Source organism: Hemitrygon akajei, chromosome 6, assembly GCF_048418815.1.
Source record: "Hemitrygon akajei chromosome 6, sHemAka1.3, whole genome shotgun sequence".
Taxonomy (NCBI): domain Eukaryota; kingdom Metazoa; phylum Chordata; class Chondrichthyes; order Myliobatiformes; family Dasyatidae; genus Hemitrygon; species Hemitrygon akajei.
The window spans coordinates 137,137,863-137,155,769 of NC_133129.1; the positions used below are offsets into that span (position 1 = coordinate 137,137,863).

General features: G+C 41.0%; 1 protein-coding gene across 7 annotated transcripts in view; it reads left to right on the forward strand.

Annotated features, from left to right (window-relative positions):
* Positions 1 to 17,907, forward strand: part of dagla (diacylglycerol lipase, alpha) — a 350,361-nt gene that overhangs the window by 213,998 nt on the left and 118,456 nt on the right. For all 7 annotated transcript variants that reach the window (XM_073049359.1, XM_073049360.1, XM_073049358.1 and 4 more), the window contains one exon: positions 12,591 to 12,729. In XM_073049359.1, coding sequence (XP_072905460.1) covers positions 12,591 to 12,729 — 139 coding nt within the window. The remainder of the gene's footprint in view (positions 1 to 12,590; positions 12,730 to 17,907) is intronic.

A 17,907-nucleotide genomic window follows, 5' to 3' on the forward strand; every position in this document is an offset into this window, starting at 1 on the left:
GCCACTAAGGAAGTAGAGGTGTTGGTGAGTTTTCTTGGCCATGACATCTATGTGGTTGGACCAAAGTTCAAAGATTCAAAATACATTTATGATTGAAGTATGTATAAATTATAAATCCATAGCCTCAATCTAAGTTCGTCATATAGTGGGGCAAATTACCGCAAAGCTCGCAGAAACAAAGTGCCTCGCAGACAGAGCAGTCTCACAGCCTCAGCACTGCAGAGAGAGGGGTAAATATCATGGAAGAGCAAACAGAATCAGCCCAACCCTCACCTCCAGTCCTGGCACCTTGCCTTTCCAGTCTGTCTGGGCCAACATTTAAATCGTCCAAACACCGGATTGTGCTGTGCACTAGGACCTGGGCCTCACCACAGTAATGCACTCTAGGCCTAAATCTTACCACTCAGCCCAAAGCCATTCTTGACCTCTCCTAATCAGCTTGGCACTTAGATCAATCCAACCTTGTTCCCAGTTTAGGTGGACTGGCACCGAAACTCCACCACCTCAACTACTCTCCAAATCGCTCGCTTGAACTCCATCTCTGACTCTGTCTCGAACACATTGCACCAGTAAGGATCAATCCTCGAGTCCACTTCATCTTTGCTTGCCTCTTCATTGTTTGTGGTGATAGTTTGTCACAATCGACCTCAGAAAAAATCATTAATAATGTTTTTAGTCATATTTCCAGGACAGCCTGTTGGTGATGTTCACTTCTAGAAACCTGAAACTCTCAACCTTGACACCATTAATGTAGACAGGAGCATGTACACTGCCTCCTTCATGAAGTCAATGACCAGCTCTTGTGTTTTGTTACAATGAGGGAAAGGTTGTTGTCATGATACCATGTTGCTAAGCTCTTGATGTCATTCTTGTACTCTGACAGCCCAATATGATGGTATCATCTGAAAATTTGTAGGTGGAGTTAGAGCAGAATCTGGCAACATAGTCAGAGAGGGAGTGAGGGGCTGGGGACTTAACCTTGTGGAGCACCAGTTCAAAGACATTCTGGTTGGTAGGTTAATTGGTCATTGTAAATCGTCCTGTGATTAGATTAGGGTTAAATTGGGGATTGTTGGGCGGCATGGCTCAAAGGGCTGGATCTATTCCATGAAAGCCATGTTGACTTTGGCCTATTACATCGTGTGCCTCCAAGTATGCTGAAACCTCTCAGCCTTAATATTTTACTCTAATATCTACCAACCACTGAAGTCGGGCCAACTGGCCTATAATTTACTATCTCCCTTTCTCTCCCTTTTTAAAGAGTGGAGTGGCATTTGCAATTTCCCAGTCTTCTGGAACCAGTACAGATTCCTGTGATTCTTGAAAGATCACTTCTAATGCCTCCCCAATCTCTTCTGCTACCTCTTTCAGAACTCTGGGGTGTAGTTCATCTGGTCCAGATAGAAACAGAAAAATCTACAGCACAATACAGACCCTTCAGCCCACAATGCTGTGCCGAATGTATACTTCTGAAATTACCGAGGGTTACCCAAAGCCCTCTATTTTTCTAAGCTCCATGTACCTATCCAGTAGTCTCTTAAACGACCTTATCGTAGCTGCCTCCACCACCTTTGTCGGCAGCCTGTTCCATGCGCTCACCACTCCCTGTGTAAAAAAAAACAAAAAAAAACACTTACCCCTGATATATCCTCTGTACCTACTTCCAAGCACCTTAAAGCTGTGCCCTCTCATGTTAGCCATTTCAACCCTGGGGAAAAAGCCTCTGACTATCCATATGATCAGTGCCTCTCATCATCTTATACACCTCTATCAGGTCACCTCTCATCCTCCATAGATGACTTTTCTAATTTCAGACCTTATTCCGTATACCGTGTGGGGTTATTTATGTTGCCCCCATGTTACTGGAGGTTAGATTCTTATCCCTTTCTAATGTTTTTGTCTTTCTGTTTATTCTAGAAACTTTAGTAACTTCTCCTACACTCTCCTTACCTTTTACTTTATCCTCACTTTTCCAAACTGTTGAGCTGTTGAATCTACTATTTAGTTTAGAGACACACTTCAGCCCATCCCATTGACTGCAATTTTGCTGTATCATCTACCTACTCTTTCTCATTGATTCACTACACACTGCATTTACTTGTATACAATTTGCTCCATCCTCTGCCCAGTCACTCCAGTTCCCATCTCCCTGCTAAAGTAGTTCTTTGAATATATGATTGAAGATGCTGTTTATCAGAATTGAGAATCATGCTTGGATGGCTCAGTGGCAGGAATGGCTGCTTAGACTGCCAGGCTTTAGATGTTTCAGAAAGGACAGGGAGGGAGGCAAATGAGGTGAGGCATGGCACTGTAGATCAGAGATAGTGTCATGGCTGCAGAAAAGGAGGAAGTCATGGTGAGATTTTCTACTGAATCTCTTTGGGTGGAAATTAGAAACAGGAAGGGGTCAATAACTCTACTGGGTGTTTTTTATAGACCACCCAATAGTAACAGGAGGGGATATCAAGGAGCAGCAGATAGAGAAACAGATCCTGGAAAGGTGTAATAATAACAGAGTTGTCATGATGGGAGATTTTAACTTTCCAAATATCGATTGGCATCTCCCTGAAGCAGGAGGTTTAGATGGGGTAGTGTTTGTTAGGTGTGTTCAGGAAGGTATTCTGATATATATAGATAAGCCTAGAAGACGAGAGGCTGTACTTGATCTGGTATTGGGAAATGAGCCTGGTCAGGTGTCAGTCTCTCAGTGGGAGAGTATTTTAGAGATGGTGATCATAATTCTATCTCCTTTACCATAGCATTGGAGAGGGATAAGAGTGGATAAGTCAGGAAAACATTTAATTGGAATAAGAGGAAATATGAAGCTATCAGGAACTTGGAAACTTAAGTTGGGAGTAGATGTTCTCAGAGATATGTACGGCAGAAATGTGGCAAATGTTCAGGGGAAATTCAAATGAGACAGGGAAAGGATGGTACGATACACGAAACACTGTACAAAGGCTGTAGAAAAGCTAGTCAAGAAGAGAAGAAAAGCTTATGAAAGATTCAAAAAACTAGGTAATGATAGAGATCTAAAAATTATAAGGCTTGCAGGAAGGAGCTTATGAATGAAGTTAAGAGAGCCAGAAGGAGCCATGATAAGGCCTTGGCGAGCAGGTTTAAGGAAAACCTTAAGGCATTCTACAAGTATGTGAAGAACAAGAGAATAAGACGTGAGAGAATAGGACCTATCAAGTGTGACAGTGGAAAAGTATATATGAAACCGGAGGAGCTAGCAGAGGTACTTAATGAATACTTGTGTATTCACTACGGAAAAGGACCTTGGCGATTGTAGGGATGACTTACGGCAAATTGAAAAGCTTGAGCATATAGACATTAAGAAAGAGGATGTGCTGGAGCTTTTGGAAAGCATCAAATTGGGTAAGTCACTAGGACAGGACGAAATATACGCCAGGCTACTGTGGGAGGTGAGGGAGGAGATTGCTGAGCCTCTGGCAATGATCTGCATCATCAATGGGATGGGAAAGGTTCTGGAGGATTGAAGGGTTGCAGATGTTGTTCCCTTATTCAAGAAAGGAAGGAAATTATCGACCAGTGATTCTTACTTCAGTGATTGGTAAGTTGATGGAGAAGATCCTGAGAGGCAGGATTTACGAACATTTGGAGAGGCGTAATATGATTAGGAATAGCCAGCATGGCTTTGTCAAAGACAGGTTGTGCCTTATGAGCCTGACTGAATTTTTTGAGAATATGACTAAACACATTGATGAAGGTAGAGCAGTGGATGTAGTGTATATGGATCTCAGCCCAGTTTTGCATTTGGTAAGGTACCCCATGCAAGGCTTATTGAGAAAGTAGGGAGGCATAGGACCTTGCTTTGTGGATCCAGAATTGGCTTGCCACAGAAGGCAAAGAGTGGTTGTAGATGGGTCATATTCTGCTTGGAGGTTGATGACCAGTGGTGTGCCTCAGGGATCTGTTCTAGGATCCCTTTCCTTCATGATTTTTATAAATGACCAGATGAGGAAGTGGAGAGATGGGTTAGTAAATATGCTAATGACACAAAGGTTGAGGGTGTGGATATTGTGCAGGTCTATCAAGAGGTTACAGCAGGACATTATAGGATACATAACCATGCTGAGAAGTGGCGCATGGTGTTCAATGCAGATAACTGAGATGGTTCATTTTGGTAGGTCAACTATGATGGCAAATATAGTATTAATGTTAAGACTCTTGGCAGTGTGGAGGACCAGAGGGATCTTGGGGTCTAAGTCCATAGGATACTCAAAGCTGCTGCGCAGGTTGACTCTGTGGTTAAGAAGGCATATGGTATATTGGCCTTCATCAACCATGGGACTGAGTTCAAGAGCCGAAAAATAATGTTACAGCTATATAGGACCTTGGTCAGACCCCACTTGGAGTACTGTGCTCAGTTCTGGTCACCTCACTACAGGAAGAATGTGGAAACTATTGAAAGGGTGCAGAAGAGATTTACAAGGATGTTGCCTGGATTAGGGAGCATGCCTTGTGAGAATAGGTTGAGTGAACTTGGCCCTTTCTCCTTGGCGACCAGAGGATGAGTGGTGACCTGATAGGGGTGTATAAGATGATGAGACACATTGATCATGTGGATAGTCAGAAACTTTTTTCCCAGGGCTGAAATAGCTAACACAAGAGGGCACAGTTTTAAGGTGCTTGGAAGTAGGTACAGAGGAGAAGTCATGAGTGGTCAGTGCATGGATGGGCTGCTGGCGACGGTGATGTAGGCGGATGTAATAGAGCCTTTTAAGAGGCTTTTGGATAGGTACATGGAGCTTAGAAAAATAGAGGCTATGGGTAATCCTAGATAATTTCTAAAGAACATGTTTGGCACAGCATTGTGGGTTGAAGGGCCTATATTTTGTGCTGTATGTTTCTATGCTTTCTCTTTTGTTATCCACTATCATTCACATTGAGATGACAGAGCTTTGAGCTGATCTTTTGATTATATAATTAGTTAGCTTCTTTCATAAAATCAGTTTGTACTCCTTTATTGTATCTTCATATGATTAGCATCTCATTGACACATTTCATTGATTCAAGATTAGAAACCTAGGTAATGGTAGAGTGATGAAGCTCCCATGCAATGATTTTTTTAAGATTGTGTTCAACTAATTGGGAGTATCAGCTAACATGACTGAGGATATTCTTCATTTGAAGAGGAGGCACAAGGACTGTGCAGTGACTGTTTCATCAATTCTGCATCTGCAACCACATTGTGGTCAAAATATTGAGCTGACAATTCAGATCAAGAGGCTTGAGTTCAAATTGTACTACTGTAATCGAGAATTTAAAATAGGATAATTGGATAAATTGTGTAAATAAAGTCTAGATTTAATTCTGCTAAACATAAAATTTGAATGATTATTAATAAAGGCCTATCTGAAGTATTTTAACCAATCAGGTGTCCTAACTTAGTCTAGTTTGTATGTGACTCCAGAACCACAGAATTGTGGTAGACTTTTAACACTCCTCTGAAATGAGCAGAATGAGTGTGCAGAAAATGATGAGTTAGTCATCACATAGATAATGACCTTGGATCTCTATATCAGGATATGGGATCAAAATCAGCAAGTCAAAGTAGTGGAATAGACAGAGACAGTAAGTCTTAATTCTACATATATAGAACCTGATGATATACAATGGCATGCAAAAGTTTGGGCACCTCTGGAAAAAAAATTGTATTACTGTGAATAGTTAAGTGAATAGAAGATGAACTGATCTCCAAAAGTCATAAAGTTAAAGATGAAACATTCTTTTCAACACTTCAAGCAAGATTAGTGTATTATTTTTGTTTTGTACAATTTTAGAGTGAAAAAAAGGAAAGGAGCACCATGCAAAAGTTTGGGCACCCCAAGAGATTTGAGCTCTCAGATAACTTTTACCAAGGGCTCAGACCTTAATTAGCTTGTTAGGGCTATGACCTGTTCATAGTCATCATTAGGAAAGGCCAGGTGATGCAAATTTCAAAGCTTTATAAATACCCTGACTCCTCAAAGCTTGTCCCAACGATCAGCAGCTGCCTAGCACTCTGAAAATTAAAATAAATGACGCCCACAAAGTAGACGGGTATAAGAAGGTAGCAAAGCGTTTTCAGGTAGTTGTTTCCTCAGTTCGTAATGTAATTAAGAAACAGCGGTTAACAGGAACGATGGAGGTCAAGTTGAAGTCTGGAAGACCAAGAAAACTTTCTCAGAGTACTGCTCGTAGGATTGCTACACCCCCGTTTGACTGCAAAAGACCTTCAGGAAGATTTAGCAGACTCTGGAGTGGTGGTGCACAGTTCTACTGTGCAGCGACACCTGTGCAAATATGACCTTCATGGAAGAGTCATCAGAAGAAAACCTTTCCTGCGTCCTCACCACAAAATTCAGCGTCAGAAGTTTGCAAAGGAACATCTAAACAAGCCTAAACACGAAGAAATCTGCAGATGCTGGAAATTCAAGCAACACACACAGAATGCTAGTGAAACGCAGCAGGCCAAGCAGCATATATAGGAAGAAGCACAGTTGAAGTTTCAGGCCGAGACCCTTCGCCAGGACTAACTGAAAGAAAAGATAGTAAGAGATTTGAAAGTGGGGGAGGGAGGGGTGAAACTAAGAGCTGGAAAGGTGATTGGCAAAAGGCATACAGAGCTGGAGAAGGGAAAGGGTCATGGGACGGGAGGCCAAGGGAGAAAAAAGGGGGAGGGGAGCACCAGATGGAGATGGAGAACAGGCAAAGAGTAATTGTGAGGGGGCAGAGAGAGAGGGAAAAAAGGGGAGGGAGAAATAAATAAATAGATAAATAAATAAATAAGGGATGGGGTGGAGGGGAATTAACAGAAGTTAGAGAAATCGAGGTTGGAGGCTACCCAGACGGAATATAAGCTGTTGTTCCTCCAACCTGAGTGTGGCTTCATCTTGACAGTAGAGGAGGCCATGGATAGACATATCAGAATGAGAATGGGACATGGAATTAAAATGTGTGGCCACTGGGAGATCCTGCTTTCTCTGGTGGATAGAGCGTAGGTGTTCAGCAAAATGGTCTCCCAGTCTGTGTCGGGTCTCACCAATATATAAAAGGCCGCACCAGGAGCACCGGACACAGTATACCACACCAGCCGACTCATAGGTGAAGAAAACCTTTCCTGCGTCCTCACCACAAAATTCAGTGTCAGGTTTGCAAAGGAACATCTAAACAAGCCTGATGCATTTTGGAAACAAGTCCTGTGGACCAATGAAGTTAAAATACAACTTTTTGGCCACAATGCGCAAAGGTATTTTTAGAGAAAAAAGGGTGCAGAATTTCATGAAAAGAACACCTCTCCAACTGCTAAGCACGGGGGTGGATCGATCATGCTTTGTGTTGCAGCCAGTGGCATGGGGAACATTTCACTGGTAGAGGCAAGAATGAATTCAATTAAATACCAGCAAGTTCTGGAAGCAAACATCACATCGTCTGTAAAAATGCTGAAGATGAAAAGAGGATGGCTTCTACAACAGGATAATGATCCTATGCACACCTCAAAATCCACAATGGACTACCTCAAGAGGCGCAAGCTGAAGGTTTTGCCTTGGCCCTCACAGTCTCCCGTCCTAAACATCATCGAAAGTCTGGATAGACCTCAAAAGAGCAGTGCATGCAAGATGGCCCAAGAATCTCACAGAAATTGGAATCCTTTTGTGAGGAAGAATGGGCAAAACCCCCCAAGCAAGAATTGAAAGACTCTTAGCTGGCTAAAGAAAGCGTTTACAAGCTGTGATACTTGCCAAAGGGGGTGTTACTAAGTACTGACCATGCAGGATGCCCAAACATTTGCTTTGGGCCCTTTTCCTTTTTTGTTATTTTGAAACTATAAAAGATGGAAATTCCAAAGTAATTTTGCTTAAAATATTAAAGAAATTTGTCATCTTTAACTTTATGCCTTTTGGAGATCAGGTCATCTTTTACTCGCTTAGCTGTTCACAGTAGCAGAAATTTTGATCAGGGGTGCCCAAACTTTTGCATGCTGCTGTATCACTTAAAAGCTCATTTCAATGAGCAGTGAAAAATGCCCATCAGACCAATAAGTATACTTACAATACTGAAACTGGTATTTGATCTAAATAAGAAGTGAGCTGTACACAGTGCTGTCCACTGACAGTATATATTTACATTCTGCCTGTAACATGATTGTGGGCTACCAAGACAGTTGAGAAACAAAATTTGTTTGGTTGGAATGTTGCAGAGAACTCAAGACAGTGCAAGAATTTTTTGACAAAATACTTGTGGGCAAGCAAAACATGGTTCTGCTTGAGTATCTGCATCAGCATTAATAGCAAGTGATTGACATTTGGACTCAGTGGCCACTTTATTAGCTACAGGAGTGTACCTAATAAAGTGGCTAAAGGAGTGGCACCCAGAATGGCCTTTTGCTGCTGTTGCTCATCAACTTCAAGGTGTGATGTGTTGCACATTCATAGGTGCTCTTCTGCACACAGCTGTGATAACATGTGGTTGTTTGAGTTATTGTTGCCATCTTGTCAGCTTGAACCAGCATGGATAATCTCCTCTGATCCATTAACATGGTGTTTTTGCCCACCGAACTACTCCCACTGGATGTTTGATTTGTTATTCTTATCATTTTCTGTAAAACTCTAAGGACTGTTGTGTGTGAAAATCCCAGGAGATAGGCAGTTTCTGAGATACTCAAACTATCCATCTGGCACCAGCCATATTTCCACGGTCAAAAGCCACTTAGGTTACATTTCTTCCCCATTCAAGTGTTTGGTTCCTGACGGCAACTGAAGATCTTGACCATGTCTGCATAGTTTTACGCATTGAGTTACTGCCACATTATTGACTGACTAGATACTTGCATTAAAGAACAGTTGTACAACTGTACGTAAAATTCACCACTGAGTGTACTTCAACAATTAACAAGTAACTCCGTATGTATTAACCGTAAAATTGACTGGACTCTCAAGTTGTTCAAGTGTAACTGCCTGCCAGTGAAGATGCAATTTGAAATCTAAACAATTAGATTTTAGATGATACTGGTTACTTAATAAACAAAAGGGTTCACTCTATCTTCATTTGACTTTGATGCTCTGTCTCAGATTAAACTAGTAATTTATCTCGATGAGATGTTGGCCAGTAAATAATGTTTATCGTATGAGAATTTACCACTTGCCATATTAACAGTTAAATCCCAGGGGGACCAATATCCTGGTGGGTAGGTTTGCTAAAGCTACTGGGGAGAGTTTAAACTAGAATTGTTGGGGAATGGGAGCCAAACTGAAGAGACTATGGAAGAGGAGGTTAGCTCAAATAGAGAAAGCTTGTAGACAGAGTTCAAGAGGGAGGACAGGCAGATGATAGAAAAGGGATGTACTCAGACCGAAGGCTTGAAATATGTCTGTTTTAATGCATGGAGTGTTGTGAACAAAGCGGATGAGCTTAGAGCGTGGATCAGTTCTCGGAGATATGATGGGGTGGCCATTACAGAGACTTGGATGGCTGAGGGACAGGATTGTTTATTTCAAATGTCGTGTTTTAGATGTTTCAGAAAGGACAGGGAGGGAGGCAAAAGAGGTGGGGGCATGGCACTGTTGATCAGAGATAGTGTCACGGCTGCAGAAAAGGTGGAGGCCATGGAGGGATTGTCTATGGAGTCTCTGTGGGTGGAGGTTAGGAACAGGAAGGGGCCAATAACTTTATTGGGTGCTTTTTATAGGCCGCCCAATAGTAACAGGGATATCGAGGAGCAGATTGGGAAATAGATCCTGGAAAGGTGTAATAATAACAGAGTTGTCATGATGGGAGATTTTAACTTCCCAAATATCGATTGGCATCTCCCTAGAGCAGGAGGTTTAGATGGGGTGGTGTTTGTTAGGTGTGTTCAGGAAGGTTTCTTGACACAGTATGTAGATAAGCCTACAAGAAGAGAGGCTGTACTTGATTTGGTATTGGGAAATGAACCTGGTCAGGTGTCAAATCTCTCAGTGGAAGAGAATTTTGGAGCTAGTGATCATAATTCTATCTCCTTTACAATAGCATTGGAGAGAGATAGGAACAGACAAGTTAGAAAAGCGTTTAATTGGAGTAAGGGGAATTATGAGGCTATCAGGCAGGAAATTGGAGGCTTAAATTGGAAACATGTTCTCAGGGAAAAGTACGGAAGAAATGTGGCAACTATTCAGGTGATATTTGTGTAGAGTTATGTATAGGTACGTTCCAATGAGACAGGGAAGTTATGGTAGGGTACAGGAACTGTGCTGTACAAAGCCTGTAACAAATCTAGTTAAGAAGAAAAGAAAAGCTTAGAAAATGTTCAGAGAGCTAGGTAATGTTAGAGATCTAGAAGATTATAAGGTTACTAGGAAGGAGCTTAAGAAGGAAATTAAGAGAGCCAGAAGGGGCCATGAGAAGGCCTTGGTGGGCAGAATTAAGGAAAACTCCAAGGCATTCTACAAGTATGTGAAGAGCAAGAGGATAAGACATGAAAGAATAGAACCTATCAAGTGTGACAGTCGGGAAGTGTGTATGGAACCAGAGGAAATAGCAGAGGTACTTAATGAATACTTTACTTCAGTATTCACTATGGAAAATGATCTTAGTGATTGTACTGATGACTTGCAGCAGACTGAAAAGCTTGAGCATGTAGATATAAAGAAAGCGGATGTGCTGGAGCTTTTGGAAAGCATCAAGTTGGATAAGTCGCCGAGACCGGATGAGATGTACCCCAGGCTACTGTGAGAGGCGAGGGAGGAGATTGCTGAGCCTCTGGTGATGATCTTTGAATCATCAATGAGGGCGGGAGAGGTTCTGGAGGATTGGAGGGTTGCAGATGTTGTTCCTTTATTCAAGAAAGGGATTAGAGATAGCCCAGGAAATTATAGACCAGTGAGTCTTACCTCAGTGGTTGGTAAGTTGATGGAGAAGATCCTGAGAGGCAGGATTTATGAACATTTGGAGAGATATAATATGATTAGGAGTAGTCAGCATGGCTTTGTCAAGGGCGGGTTGTGCCTTACGAGCCTGATTGAATTTTTTGACTAAACACATTGATCAAGGTAGAGCTGTAGATGTAGTGTATATGGATTGTAGCAAGGCATTTGATAAGGCATGCAAAGCTTATTGAGAAAGTAAGGAGGCATGGGATCCAAGGGGGCATTGCTTTGTGGATCCAGAACTGGATTGCCCACAGAAGGCAAAGAGTGGTTATAGACTGGTCATATTCTGCATTGAGGTCAGTCACCATTGGTGTGCCTCGGGGATCTGTTCTGGGACCCCTACTTTTCATGATTTTTATAAATGACCTGGTTGAGGAAGTGGAGGGATGGGTTAGTAAGTTTGCTGATGACACAAAAGGTTGGAGGTGTTGTGGTTAGTGTGGAGGGCTGTCAGAGGTTACAGCGGGACATTGATAAGATGCAAAACTGGGCTAAGAAGTGGCAAATGTTCAACTGAGATAACTGTGAAGTGATTCATTTTGGTAGGTCAAATATGATGGCAGAATATGGTATTAATGGTAAGACTCTTGGCAGTGTGGAGGATCAGAGGGATCTTGGGGTCCGAGTCCATAGGTCGATCAAGGCAGCTGTGCAGGTTGACTCTGTGGTTAAGAAGGCATATGGTGTATTGGCCTTCATCAATTGTGGAATTGAATTTAGGAGCCAAGAGGTAATTTTGTAGCCATATCGGACCCTGGTCAGACCCCACTTGGAGTACTGTGCTCACTTCTGGTCGCCTCACTACAGGAAGGATGTGGAAGCCATAGAAAGTGTGCAGAGGAAATTTACAAGGATGTTGCCTGGATTGGGGAGCATGCCTTATGAGAATAAGTTGTGTGAACTCAGCCTTATCTCCTTGGAGTGAAGAAGGATGAGAGGTGACCTGATAGTGGTGTATAAGATAATAGGCATTGATCGTGTGGATGGTCAGAGGCTTTTTCTCAGGGCTGCAATGGTTGCCACAAGAGGATGCAGGTTTAAGGTACTGGGGAGTAGGTACAGAGGAAATGTCGGGGTAAGTTTTTTACTCAGAGAGTGATGAATGCGTGGAATGGGCTGCCGGCAACGGTGGTGAAGGCGGATACAATAGGGTCTTTTAAGAGGCTTTTAGAGAGGTACATGGAGCTTAGTAAAATAGAGTGCTATAGGTAAGCCTAGTCATTTCTGAGGTAGGGACATGTTCGGTACAACTTTGTGGGCCGAAGGGCCTGTATTGCGTGGTAAGTTTTCTATGTTTCTAAAAAAAAAAGGAGCATTGCTGTCTGCTTACCATAAATGGATTTAGAAAATCCGACATGGTTGCAGAGGAAACAACTTTTTTTTAATCTTGGCAGTAAAACTATTCTATTCCACTATATTATTGATTGTTAACTCACTCAGTAAATTACATGGTGCAATGGAGCATAACTCTAGGTCTGAATAGTGTAAATGGAAGCAAAATGAGGAAATGCTTAGCAGAAACTTGATGTATAATGCACTGTTATATCCACCCAGTAACTCTTAAGTTCATATATACAAATGAATAAAAGCAAAATTATAATTTTTAGATTTCAACAATCTAGGTCTGCTCAGTAATATAATTACATTGATTTTCTGACTTTCTTTTCCTTCTAGGAATTGTAGCTTGTAATTGGGTTGTCATCCTGAGTGTCTGCATAACTGCAATGTGCGTCTTTGATCGAACGGGAAGAACATTTGTAAAACTTCGAGCAACTAAACGTCGTCAGAGGAATCTCAGAACATATAACTTACGGTAAATGTTTTTGAATTTAATAACATTACATTGTGATGCAGCAGTTAGGAAATTATGAAGTAAATTAATTACATTTCATTGAGGATATAGGGAACTGCCACTTTGATTCATACTCATGAGCTTCCATTCTATGATTTACTCTCTTTCAAAGCTAAAAATCCATGTTACAGTTGTATTACTAAATTTAATGCAAATTGGTCACTGCATTTCAAAGTAAAATGCTGCATGTGAAACACATTATGATCAGCTCTGAGACAATATAGAAATTTAGAAAAGACCATCTATTGATTTTTATAAAACTAATTAATGAAATAACAGTAAATGCTCCTTAATTTATGCGGTATGCTGCAAGGGTAATCTCATTCTGATTAGCTCACTATCCATGAAGTAACCATGGTTGCAGCTTTTTGAGGCTGTATTGTCTGTGACAAGGGACACTAAAAACATTTGGAAGTGAGGATAATCAAAGGTGGACAGAGGGATATATAAGGAATAGTGTCAAAAAATATCTTAAATGTTTTGTCTCAGGACATTTTTTCAAGTAGGAGAGGGATGCAAAAGACTTTAATATTGAAATTCCAGAACCAAGAATAGTTTATTGGGATGCTTCTAATATTTTGTGGCTAAGAAGATAAGCCAGTGTTCCATGCTATATGACTGTAAAGGCCTTGATACATTGAAGGTTTTAGATGATTTCTGTTACCTCAGCAAAGGTAGTCCTTCAGTTACAAAATGGTGGTATTAACAATTGCTATAAACAACTTAGCAATTGTGGTAAATTCTTCATTTAAATTCTTTATCATTCACCCAGAAGTATTGAAAGTTTTCTGGTATTATAGGTGGCTTGGGAATTGTAATAAGACCTTCTTGGTACAGTAAACTTAGAATCATAGAAGAGTATGGCACAGAAGGAGCCCAATCTGCCATTGTGGTCATATTAGACTTGGGTTATTTCCACCTTACATCTTGTGTACTTTTCGTGTGCTCACCCAGGTACATTCCAAATGTGATGAAGATTTCTTTCTCCACCATTCTTTACAATATTGGTTCCAGCCCCCTGCAGAATGCTTGATTAGTTTCCCCTCAGCTTTCCTCTCATCTTTCATCAAATTAAGTTCAATAATGTTGGAAAAGATTTGTAGCTCGGGTTGAGGATGATGTTGCTGTTGAGTAGCTCGCTGAGCTTGCAGACGTTTTGTTACTTAGCTCGGCAACATCATCAGTGCAACTTCGAGTGAAATCTGGGTGATCTACATTGTTCGTCTTTTATGTGTCCTGTCATTAGTCTGTTTGTGTGTGTGTGTGTGTGTGGGTATATGTGCCATTTCTATTGGTTATTGATTATGTAATCCACAATTGGTTTGTTAAAATCCAATTAGGTGATAAATGTTGTCTGGGTTGTGCTAGTCTACTGTTATGTAGGATTACAATCGTCCTCATTGATTGACGTGTGTAATCAGGTGTGAATTGGCTCTTGGCTCTGGACTGACAACTTGACGCTGAAGTGGGATGTAAATTGGGTTCATTTTGATGTGCTTGTTGATAGAATTCTGCATTGGAAATGACCAATAGATTTCTACGACCATTTGACATCACAGTAGCACACAAACCTACAGCCACACTACACCAATGTCTATCAAGAATAAAAGACCCCCCCCCCCCCCATCTACGACGGACAGAATGAACACTGTATACAAAACTCCATGCACCAACTGCGACAAGTGTTATATTGGACATACTGGTAGGAGGCTATCAACAACAGTACATGAACACCAACTGGCTGTAAGCCATCATGATCAACTTTCCCTTATATCTATACATGGAACTCCTGGATAGGTACATAGAGCTTAGAAAAACAGAAGGCTGTGGGTAACCCTAGGTAACTTCTAAGGTAGGGACATGTTTGGCACAGTTTTGTGGGCCGAAGGGGCTTGTATTGTGCTGTAGGTTTTCTATGTTTCTAAAATTCCAAAGGTTTATCACCCTCGGAATGTAAAAAATATTCTTCACCACTCCATCTGAATCTCTTGCAAGAAACCAGCCCATCAGAATGTTATGTTTTAGTGAGATCCCCACGCATTCTTTGAAGATCTAGTCAATGCAAAAGTTATTGACTTAATTGTTTTCTGTATAGCATTCATGCCATCGCAGGAATAGGTATGATGAATCTTTGTTGTACTCTTTCTACGATATGTCTACCTGAGGAAAGGAGACCAAAACTGCACACAGTACTCCAGGTCTTATTTTACCTAGCCCCTGTACATGTATTTGTTCTAAGCATCCTCTCTGTTTCCTTTCATTCATGCCAATGCATTACTTCTAGTGCTATGTGTTTCATTTTTACGCACTAACCCTTTATGTTTGATTTTATTGAAGTCTTTCTGAAAATTAATGTCCAGCACATCCAGTGGTTTTTCCATATCTTTTCCACCAGTAACATCTTCAAAAAAAAAATCAGATTTCCAGAAGTCCATATTGACTTTGTTGAACTCACTTGATATTTTACAAGTGCTCTGCATAATTCATTCGACTCAAGAAGTTACCACACTAATACTAAACTAATAGGATTTAAGTTGACTATTTTCTGATTTCCTGATGGAATTGCTTCACTTATCATTGTAAGGAAGAATTCTATCAAGTTATGGTTGCTTTTCCTGAAAGAGCGTTATGCAAGCTTATTAACTCTACCCTCATATTATAAACAATTTGTTTCCTAGTTAACTATTCCACATAATAGTCCAAAATGTAAATCAGTACAGATTCCATAAACTCTTCCTTTATAGTATTATTGTTGGTTTGGTTTGTCCATATGTAAATTGAAGTCACCTAGGGTTATTCTATTTTTGCTATAAGCATCTTTATTTTCTTGTTTACATACATTACCCCTACATTACCATTATTATTTGGAGACTTGAAGACTACTCCCCTGTTTGTCTTCCAGCCTCTGAAGCTTTCACCAGATTCATTGAATCAGAATCAGTTTATTATCACTTGTGACGTGAAATTTGTTAACTTAGCAGGAGCTGTTCAATGCAACACATAATATAGAAGAGAAAAAGTATATAAAATAAAATAATAATAAATAAATCAATTACAGTATGTGTATATTGAATAGATTAAACATGTGCAAAATACAGAAATACTGTATATTAAAAAAAAGTGAGGTGGTGTCCAAAAATTCAATGTCCATTTAGGAATCGGATGGCAGAGGGGAAGAAGCTGTTCCTGAATTGCTGATTGTGTGTCTTCAGGCTTCTGTACCTTCTACCTGATGGAAACAGTGAGAAAAGGGAATGCTCTGGGAGCTGGAGGTCCTTAATAATGGATGCTGCCTTTCTGAAACACCGCTCCCTGAAGATGTCCTGAGTGCTTTGTAGGCCAGTACCCAAGATGGAGCTGACTAGATTTACAACCCTCCGCAGCTTCTTTCAGTCCTGTGCAGTAGACCACCCCCCCCCCCCCCCCATACTCCATACCAGACAGTTATGCGGCCTGACAGAGTGCACTCCATGGTACATCTGTACAAGTTTTTGAGTGTATTTCTTGACACGCCAAATCTCTTCAAATTCCTAATGAAGTATAGCCACTGTCTTGCCTTCTTTATAACTACATCGCTATGTTGGGACCAGGTTAGGTCCTCAGAGATCTTGACACTCAGGAACTTGAAACTGCTCACTCTCTCCACTTCTGATCCCTCTATGAGGATTGGTATGTGTTCCTTTGTCTTACCCTTCCTGAAGTCCACAATCAGCTCTTTCGTCTTACTGACATTGAGTGCCAGGTTGTTGCTGTGGCACCCCTCCACTAGTTGGCATATCTCACTCCTATTTGCCCTCTCGTCACCACCTGAGATTCTACCAACAATGGTTGTATCGTCAGCAAATTTATAGATGGTATTTGAGCTGTGCCTAGCTGTGTATATAGAGAGTAGAGCAGTGAGCTAAGCATACACCTTTGAGATATGCCATTGTTGATTGTCAGCGTGAAGGATATGTTATCACCCAATACACACAGATTGTGATTTCCGGTTCGGAAGTTGAGGATCCAATTTCAAAGGGAGGTACAGAGGCCCAGGTTCTGTAACTTCTCAATCAGGACTGTAGGAATGATGATGTTAAATGCTGAGCTATAGTCAATGAGCAGCATCTTGACATAGGTGTTTGTGTTGTCCAGGTGGTCTAAGGCCATGTGGAGTGCCATTGAGGTTGCATCTGCCATTGACCTATTGTGGTGTTATGTGGCTGGCACCAATGAATATAGAATTGAGTCAGGTTTTATAAACAAACATAAACATTTATTAAATTCTGCTCAACAAAAGTGAAAAGTAAACAAATGACTAACTTAACCAGAAGTTAACTGCTATACGACAATTTAACGAACAACCAAACTCTGGAATAGTTCTTAAAGTGGTAAATTCGGACACGGTCTTAAAGTGGTAAGTTTGAACACAGTCTTAAAGTGGTAAATTTGAAAGTCCAAGTGATTTATACTGTGAGTAAGGAGAGACTTTACTGCAACAACAATTTCTCCAAAAAAATGTTGAATCTGCTGATCACAGTTGAGAGATGCCTTGGCTAAAGGATTCACAACGAAGGAAATAAAACGGCTTAAAGGAACTGACCATTTTGCTGCTGGAACGTGAACACTGCACAAACCTTCCTGATCTTGCAGGGGTATCTCAGATGCAGGTCACTATCCCTGAACGAAGATTCAGTAAGGTCAGTCCTTCATAAAACCACTGAACGACACCAACTTTACTCAATCCTTCAGGTTCCCATACTTCGGTAAAGTTTTCACTCTCCAACACGACTGTAAAGATAAATCAAAGATGCAACAAACCAGAACCAGCAGCGATTGGCGAAACTGCCGCCACAATGGTTTTTGCTCTTTACAATAGAAAGTAGAAACTCCACTTTAAAAACGAAACTGTCGTGAGACGAATCCGCAGCAAAACTAACTAACGAGCTACCCCGAACTAACTGCGTCACAGCAGGGGTTTCCCCTTATATACCTGTTGGAAGATAACATCATGTGACCACACACTGGCAGGAAAATTATATCATGTGACCTCACACTGGTGGGAAAATTACATCACCCCACCATCACAAGACAATTACATCATGCTCACAAGATACTCAATTACATCATGGTCATAGGACAGTCACAAGATACCCACGG